The sequence below is a fragment of the Pithys albifrons genome, chromosome 28 (assembly GCF_047495875.1).
Source record: "Pithys albifrons albifrons isolate INPA30051 chromosome 28, PitAlb_v1, whole genome shotgun sequence".
NCBI lineage: Eukaryota > Metazoa > Chordata > Aves > Passeriformes > Thamnophilidae > Pithys > Pithys albifrons.
In genome coordinates this window covers 3,558,023-3,567,290 of record NC_092485.1, presented here as the reverse complement: position 1 = coordinate 3,567,290, position 9,268 = coordinate 3,558,023, and the positions used below count along the sequence as shown (strand labels likewise).

At 45.6% G+C, this 9,268-nt stretch overlaps 1 protein-coding gene across 1 annotated transcript; it reads left to right on the top strand.

The window, feature by feature from the left end:
- The first annotated feature begins 3,500 nt into the window (after positions 1 to 3,500).
- Positions 3,501 to 8,505, top strand: GUCA1B (guanylate cyclase activator 1B). The gene is made up of 4 exons (XM_071578663.1): positions 3,501 to 3,704; positions 5,798 to 5,947; positions 7,647 to 7,761; positions 8,378 to 8,505. The coding sequence occupies exons 1-4, from the start codon at positions 3,501 to 3,503 to the stop codon at positions 8,503 to 8,505; spliced, it is 597 nt and encodes a 198-aa protein (XP_071434764.1).
- The last annotated feature ends 763 nt before the right edge of the window (positions 8,506 to 9,268 follow it).

Here is a 9,268-nt window from a genome sequence, read left to right as displayed (position 1 = left end):
GTGGGTTGAACTCCCAGCCAAACTATGAAGGATCTTTGATCTCTCCTCAGATGGGTCAGCACAAAAACTGCCGTTCATCCTCCCTGCATTCCTCCTGTCCACGCCTCCATCCTGCCTGGCAATAACGGGCACATTCAAGGATGCTTCGGGTTTGCTTTGTTTGTGCTCGGGGAGCTTTGGGAATAGACACCAGCAGTGATGCTGCTCCCCGTCCTGTGTGCCCTGACTGTCTGTGACGGTGGTGGGAGCTGCCCTGGGCTGAGTTCTGCTCTTTCTGGGCCCCCCTGAGATGCCCAACCCACAGGAGGGGTCTTGAGACAGTTCGGGGCTGGAGTATTTAAAATAAAGGAGCAACGTGGCCAAAAAACCAGGAGATGAGCTTGGGAAAAGGGGCTCGTTTTGCCTCCAGTTTGATCAAAGTTGGTCCCCTCGTGCCAGGAGCTGTGCCTGCCAGCATCCTGCTGCCTCTGCTCCAGCCTCCACTGCCTTCCCAAGCAGCAGCAGATGCCAAACAAATGAGTCTTCCCAGCCCTCTGCAGGCTTTGGTGGTTTTTTCTCCCTCCTGAGTTTCTACCAGCCTCTGCCGGAGCGTGTGGCAGCACGTTGGGGCAGGGAGCTGTCGGGAAATCAGCTGTCTTTTTCCATGCTCTTGGTTGGGAAACTCCACAGCTTTGGAGCTGTAGAGGTGATAATCTTGGGATAACTCATTAGGCAGGACATGTAATCAGATGTTACCTGTTTGTAACTAATCATCCGAAGTGTTGATTCTGACACAACACACAGAGCATTGATCCTACCCCTTCAGGCAGCCAAACAGCACCAACCTCTTCATTGCAGCGTTTTTGGGAAATAATTATTTTTATTTTTAATTCTCTCTGTTGTAGTTACCTCTATCTGCACAATTTTTTTCGAATCAAATTAAGAAATCCATTGGCTGATAAACTCCCTCACAAAGTGACATTCTGCTGGCTCAGAGAGCAGCTCTTTCAGTGCAGTCTGCAGAGCACACACCATGAGAGCACACACAGAGGAATTTTCATACCAGGAGCTATAGGATTTCCTTTATTTTAGTGCCAAATTAGTATCACTGCCTTTATCAACACGATTGTATGTCATGATACATGCGATAGCAGTTAGGCTTTGTAACCCAGGCCTCTCGCAGCCCTTTGTTCCTCACTGGAAAAGATTGCAGTCATCAAAACAAAGAGGAACCATTTTCTCTCCTGGGAACAGATCACCAAGTTCCCATAAGGCAAAACAAAACTATGCAATGAGTCAAGACAATGTCCTGGGCATGTGGAGTCTTGTTGTGTGCTCTCAGCACTCACATTCCAGCAGCAGCTTCTGTGCAGGAGAGCAGCACAAAATGGTGAGAGGCTTCACAGCAGCACATCCCAAACTGCCCAGGTGTGCTGGGAAAAGGGAGAGGAGCCCTCCCCATCCCTGTCCTGGGAGCACCTCTGTGGCCTGGGAGCTGGTTGTGACCCGGAGACAACCCATGTCCTCACCAGAGATGAGCCAGGCTGACTCAAAAAATTATATCAAATAATTTATAAACAGCACTGTGGTGGTGCTGCCAAAGACTTCTTGCCAGTAGGTCTAGTTAAGAGGCAAACACTGGGGGATGGATTTACTATAATCTTTTGGATGAGCCAGACCTCAAACTGCTTTGCTGTGGAAAAGAAATCTCAGTCAGGGGCTGAAGTTTGGCTGAAGAATTTTCAAAAGGAAGGACTGAGTTCATTAATGTGTTACACTCCTCTAGGCACAAGGATAGACAAACAGGATATTAGATAAAATATTCTAATTAAAACAGAACAGTCTTAACTTCTCTGGCAACTTCTCTGACCCTTCCCATCCCTCTCCATGCTGCTGTGTTGTCTCTATCCTCTTCTTGCTTTCCTCTTAGGTGAAACCATGCACTGCCTGGGTTCCCTTAAATGTAAAAATGTCAAAGTGTAAAGTTGTGCTATACTCCTGCAAATTTCTCTTTGTGTATATATGTTTTATTTATTTGTTTGTTTGTTTGTTTGTTTGCTTGTTTGTTTGTTTATTTATTGATTGATTTATTTATTATTCTATTCTATTCTATTCTATTCTATTCTATTCTATTCTATTCTATTCTATTCTATTCTATTCTGTATACACATATATCTGCAATACCACTGCTGGATTCCTTAGAGGACTGAGTGGACTCAGAGCAAACCCCACTCTTACAGTGCAGCATGAATTGCTCTACTGTTCTGCAATATCAAATTTTAGCCTGGTTCTTAGCCAGTATTCTTCCTTGTGAGAGACTTTTCTTACAAAAACAACCAAAAAAAAGAAACTATCAAAAAAAGTGAGCAGCTTTCTGGGCCTTAGCATTAGAATAAGAGAGTCTATTGTTTCCTATTAATACTGCTCCAATCCTCTTAATAAAGATAACAGCCTGGCTTGGACACATTTATAGCTACAGGTCATCCTTTCAGGCTGACACAGATAATGGTTGGACTCAGAACAAGTGGTCTGATGTGGATGAAAGCTGGTGGCTCCTGTGAGGAAAGGAATGAGTTGTGTAAAGAGAGAGGAGGGTTTGAACAGGCAGAGGTGAGGGTAGAGCCATGTGTTGTATCTGTATCCAAAGCAGTCAGCAACGTTCAGAGGGAAGGGGGAACAGGAGTGTTTCCATGGATAAAGGCATAGAGAAGGAAAAGGGATAAGGAAAACTCTTTAAAAATAGGGGCAAAAACTGTTCTTGTTATTTTCAACTTAAAGTTTGAAGTCTGACTTGTGAATAGGAATATGTGTGTGTTTGTATCTCTGTGTCTTTAGTGGTTCTTTCAACCATTTATTATAGAGTACAGCCTATATCAGGAATTCAGTTAATGCATTAGCAGGTTTTTTCATGGAAGTACTTATTTTTTCAAGATTTTTCTGTCTGTAATTATTGTTTGTTCCTGTGCCCCATCTCACTAAAGCATTTGAGCCACCTCCACCAGCCAGAATTGAAAAAACTATCACTACTTTCCTTAAAATCCCTTCTATTTCCCTGAGCAAATCTCCAGCACAGTGTGTTGTGTGTAAAGGGAACCTCAGCTCCAAATTCTTTGACATGGAGGCATTAATGTATAGAAAGGCTCTGACCCCCTGGAGTTTGTTTATAAATAGGGCAGAGCTCAGAACATCTGAAGGTCTCTGGGGCTCACAGGAGGGAATCTCCTAATGATCTTAGTTATTTTTATACGTGCCTGATCCCACGGTGCTCTAGTGCAGAGGAGCAACTCTGAGATCACCCAGTGAGCACCAGGAACTGGGGCAGAGAGAACTCAGGAGAGAAGGGGGAAGAAGAAAATCAAACACAAGAGAACAAGGTGAAATCACAAGGCAAGACTTGACATCAAATAAAGGCACAAGACAGCGAGAAGACAAAGAACGAAGAACCAGCAGCAAAAGGACATTACAAGCAAAGCACTTTGGGAAAGTTTTCCTCCCTTTCCTTCTGTCTTTGAATCTGCAAGATGGGACAGCAGTTTGCCAATGCTGAAGGGGAGCAAGGAGAGATTGATGTTGCTGAACTGCAGGAATGGTACAAGAAATTTGTGGTTGAATGTCCCAGTGGGACCCTCTTCATGCACGAGTTCAAGCGGTTCTTCGGGGTCCAGAATAACCAGGAGGCAGCAGAGTATGTTGAAAACATGTTCAGAGCTTTTGATAAGAATGGGGTAAGTGGTGAGGAGTTTTTCCAGTTATTTCTGTAATAGTTTAAATATATTTTTCTGTAATTTGGAGGTGTTGCAGTGCAGTGCCCACCCTTCACAAACTAATGCAGGAGGAGGAGCACAGGCTGCACTGCTGTGTATGGGCTGGGATGGATTTATCTTCCCTTAAACCTCTACCCAAATTAAGGTCAGAATGTCCCCTTAAGGGACTAAGGCTGGATTAAAAGGTTGAATTTTAGGCAGTCACATTTTGAGACAGCACTGTTGAAAGATTCTCAAATATCCAAAGTGCCTACATGGAAAAATTATTTACCTGTTGTGATAGATGGGGAATTACAGTGGAGGAAAGTCCTACTCAGGCTTGCTGTATGTTGGAGGAAGTGTGTCTAATATATACAGGTGGTACATAACAAAGTATTGATTTTAGCTTTGCTTTCCAAAAGCAAAGGAATTCTGAACAATTCGGGCATTCTGGGTTGGATTCCCTTGGCCATATTTGTCACCAGGCACGTGGGGAAAGTGGGTTTTCTGGTTCAGTCACAGTTCAGGCATACTTCATGTTCATAGTACTGGCCTGGGAGATTTGAGGTGCTTAAAATAATGGAATAAAGTTGCTTTTCTCATCTAGACATGGGTAAGAAATGTTTGCCAAATGGTTCAGTTCTCTTTTCCTGAATCTTTTGATCATATTCCAAGTGTGGGGCTGTTTGTTGTCATGTATCAATACTGGGAAAGGGGAGTCAGTCATCTCTGATAAACTGATTTCCTTTAAGCTCCTTTTCAAACCAGTGGTAAAATCACACTGAGGTGGCAACAAAAGTCAATTTGTGAGAAAGGATAAACAAAATATGGAAGATGTGGGGAGGTCAGACTTGTCTCAGAATTTGATGCTGGAAAAACCCACATTCCTGCAAAAAAAAAAAAAAGAAAAGAAAGATGCAGGTCCCAAATTCTGTTCTGAAAGCTGTGCAGAACAATCAGTGCACAAAGGATGAAGTCCCATTCCTGCTTTATAGGAGTTTTTCTAACAACACTGAAAATCTGTTTTTAAGTGATGCTGCAATTTGCATGTGTTAAGAGCATTAAATCAGGCCTGGGTTCATGTTTTTGCTTGAAGATATTGATGGTGTATAATCAGTTGGGCAGGATCTGAGAACCTAAAGGATTATTAGTAATAGAATAAGAAGATGGAAAGAACTTCTCTGTTGTCTTTTCATGCTCTCTGGCCTTGGAAGGGCAGCACAGGCAGTTGTTGCTCCCAGGGGCTGTGGAGCATTTTGGTCCCTGTGGGGAGGGAGTCACACAGCCCAGATCTCCCAGGGGTTTGCTGAAGGTGGGGGGGGTCTGTGAGGTGCCAAGGGGGCCTGGCTGAGCCCTGGGGAGGGTGTTGATCTGCATGAGGGCCATATTCAGAGTGAAGTTTTAGGAGGATGAACACCTGTTATAAATCCTTTCTCGTGGGTGTTCTTGCTGCCTCCTCCAGAAGGGTGACATGTGCATTGTCATTGCCTTCCTCAGCTGAACCAAGATGAAACCAGAAGGGGAGGTGGGAGGAAGGGGAAATGGTTGGGTGTTGGTGAAGGAGTGAGGTCATTGAGAGTGGCAGCCCCTTCCCAAAAAAGCCAATGTCTCCTGCACTGATCCTCATCTTCAGGGCCACGTTGGACAGGGCTTGGAGCAACCTGGGCTAGTGGAAGGTGTCCCTGTCCAAGGCAGGGGGTGGAACAGAATGAGCTTTAACATCCCTTCCAACCCAAACTATTCTATGATTCCAGATAATCTGTGGGTTTGTGGGGTATTTAAATCTCTCATTTCTGGACTTTGGCAGGTGTCCCCCTCTATTGCACTGCAGGAGGATTGCTTTGCTCCTCACTGTCCCACTGCTCAGGAGCTCAGCCTTGCTGCAGAGGGGCAGGGCTGTGCTTCCTGATGGTCCTGAACTGGCACCAACCTTCTTCAAAGAGCCAAATAAAGAGCTGTCCCATGGCCTACCTTTTTGCCAGCTTTAGTCCAGGTGTTCTAGAACTCTTAAAGCAGTTTTCTATCAGTTGCACTGGGTTAAGTGTTATCCAGCTGCTGCTTTTCTGTTTCCACAGGATAATACCATTGATTTTCTGGAATATGTAGCTGCCTTAAATCTTGTTTTGAGAGGAAAACTGGAGCACAAGCTGAGGTGGACATTCAAAGTATATGACAAGGATGGGAATGGCTGCATAGATAAACCTGAGCTGCTGGAAATTGTTGAGGTAAGTAGGCATTGCTTAATCACTTATTTCAGCAATCCCTGTGCTTTGGCAATGTAATGATGTGTATGGGCTTTGTGATAACCAGGTTTCAGGGATGGTGATGAAGGGAATGTGCCTGACCTTGGTGAAAGGGTTCTGTGCTCAGTGGTTTGGAGCCTGATGGGGTGTCTGAGGGCTCTGGTGTACCCACTGTGGGCAGCCTGGCCCCTGCTGCTGTCCAAAAATGCAGCCTCTGGGTGCTGTTGTGGAGATTCTGTATCTCTGCTCTGCTTTTCCTTTCAAGCTCTTTACACCAACATTCATTGCACTGGCCAGTGGAAGAGAGTTTCACCCATGCCCATTCCAGGGGCTGATTCCTGTCTTAGTTGGTGAGAATAAACCAAGAGGCACAAATTAGTGCAGCAATCCCTTTTTTAGTGGTTCCTTTCTGGCTTTCTATTGTGGTCTGCACTTAGATTTAATTAGTGATTGTATGGCAGTGTGAGAAAAAGCATTTAAATGATTCCTTGATTTGATCAGCAAGGTGGGAATTGGTCTCTTCTCCCAAATAAAAAGTGATAGAACAGGAGGAATTCACCTCAAGTTGCACCAGGACAGGTTTAGATTGGTTATTAGAAAAAAGTTATTCTCTGACAGTGTTTTCCAGCCCTGGCACAGGCTGCCCAGAGCAATGGTAGAGTCACCATCCCTGGTTAAAAGCCACGTAGATGTGGCACTTGGAGACAGGGTTTAGTGGTGAACATGGCAGTGTTGGGTTAGCAGTTGGACTGGATGATCTTAAAGGTCTTGTCCACCCTGAACCATCCCCTGGGGCTCAGCAGACAGGCAGACACAGGCTACCTGTGCTATTACTCGATGGGAATACCTTGGTGATTGTGCTGGAGCACCTCAGGTGCTGCTCCCCTTGCACAGCAGCACTTGGGAGGCTCAGTCAGTGGTTGCCACACTTTTTAGGATCTCAGGGGAAATGGAATATCAAGCAAACATGAGGAATTGAAAGCATATTTTGGCTGGGAAGTGTGAGCAGGTTACACCTGCAGCACCAGGTGTGGGGGAATCAGGACAGCCTGTCTGGGGCACATTCCATTTTAGTTTTGAGGTCAGCCAAGAACTGCCCAGAACTGTGCTAGGCCACTGCTAATCCCCTGTCTGGGAAGACTTTAGACAAACCCCTTCAGCCTAAGGAGTAAAGTTAACAATGGACAGGTGGTTGTCATGGGAGGAGTAGGTAAAATCTGCCCCTCTCCCTTGGCAAAGTGGAACAGAAACTGTGGGTCAAAATATGAGCTAATACAGGCTTGATGTTGCAGCTTGGACACAAGTTCCCTGGGAGAGAGGGCTGGGTAAGTCCAGCTGTGCCTGGCTTTGGATGTTAGGAAAAAATCCTAGTCAAGTCAGATGATTTTCCCATCTGTGAAACTCTTGCTTTGTTCTCTGCAAAGGAACCCTGAGGTCTGACCAATATGTGTGAGGAAAATAGGAGGGCAGCAGCTTCAAAGAGGAAATGAGGTAAATCTGCACTGTGTGTAGACATAAGGTCAGAGGTTTCACTCCAGATCTGAGGCTGTTGAGTGGCAGATCCCTCTAGAAAGGTGAAACCCACAGCCTTTGAAAAAGACCTTCACAGGGTTGGGATGATAATGGAGTTCACTGCTTTTCATTTTCCAGTTCTTTTCTTAATTTGTGAACATCTTTTCAGTCTATCTACAAGCTGAAGAAGGTGTGTTGGTCGGATGTGGAGGACAGGACTCCACTGCTCACACCAGAGGAGGTTGTGGACAGGATATTTCAGTTAGTGGATGAGAATGGGGATGGTAAGTGATCAGTGGCACAGGTTGCACTCCTGTCTGATGAGGGTTCCCTGTGCTGGGCAGGCTGGTTTTGATTGTGGGTATCCAGAAATCCCTGGGGACTGCTGTGTTATTCATAATAGACACACTGGGTTTGGTTCTGGTCTGTTTGATAGAATCAAAAGTAACTTGGTGGAGCAGAGTGACATAATTTTCGTTGTTATTTTAACATAAAATACAGAAGAGTCACTATTCTCTCCGAATTTTGATGCCACATAAATCTCAACCTCTGAAAGCCCCCAGTAGCCACAGGGCAGGTCCCAGTCCCAGCACAAATAGGCTGAACAAAGACAGTGGTTCCAAACTGGGGCTTGCAGGGTCAGACTTGCAATCCTGGAGGACCCTGAGTGAGCTACGAAGGCATTTCATGTCTCGAGTTCTGATGGGGCAGGTGAGTGCATGGGATCCCAGCCTGGGGGCTCCTCTTTCAGCTCCCTGGCCTGAAAAGGTGGGGAAATGAAGTCAGTTCTGCTCTGATTAGCATATTATCTGAAGCACAGATGGTATTTGCTTCCTGCCTTCTTCTTGTCTTATCTCTCCTGTTTTGACTCCCCATCTTGTCTCCTCCTCATGTCCACAGGGCAGTTGTCTCTTGACGAGTTCATTGATGGAGCCAGGAAAGACAAGTGGGTGATGAAGATGTTGCAAATGGATGTGAACCCTGGGGGATGGATCAGTGAGCAGAGGAGGAAGAGTGCTTTGTTTTGAGAAAGTTCGGTTCTGATGCGGCTGACAGTGCGATGCTGACTCCAAGTGTGACTTTTCCCCTAGGGTGGTAGGGACTTTCCTTCATAATACAATCTCAGCATCCAGATGAAAACTTGAATGGTTTAAGAAGCCATATCTTGATCTAAAACCCACGTGCTGCTGGTACCCAGAGACTATTTTTGGCCCATGAATAACTCTTTCTGTGTACACATTACTGTGTTTGCCAGCTCTGGTTTTTGGTTACACCCCAAGGAACAAACTTTTTGTGGCTTCCTGTGGCAGATCCTGAGCAGGGTTTTGGTCTGGTGACAGGTAAGAAATCCAGGCAGTGGTCCTGGTGTTTGCATCACTCAGAGATACAACTCATCAAACCACAAGTGGCACCGACAGAGGGGCTCTGGCAGGAGTGAGACATCCAGGATGTCTCTGTGCATTTTGTAGCCTATAATGTCAAATTACCAAAGACCCAAACATCACTATCAAAAATGAGCAGTGGATTTGAGCAGTGGCCAAGACAACCCACAGAGCTGGGGAAAACAATGTATGGGCTGGACAGGTGGAGCAGTAACTCCTTCATCTCCCTCCTGGGGACCAGAGGCTGCTCCTTCTACCTGTTCAGAGAGCTGGGTCTCTGAGGGGATGGATAAATGCAGTTTTAAACACTGAGCAGAGCAGGAATTTTCCTCTTCAGAGACCCATTTAGAGGATAGAAGGGCACAAGTGTGACTGGGCTCCTTTGAGCCCCTGGTTCTTCCTGAATCAT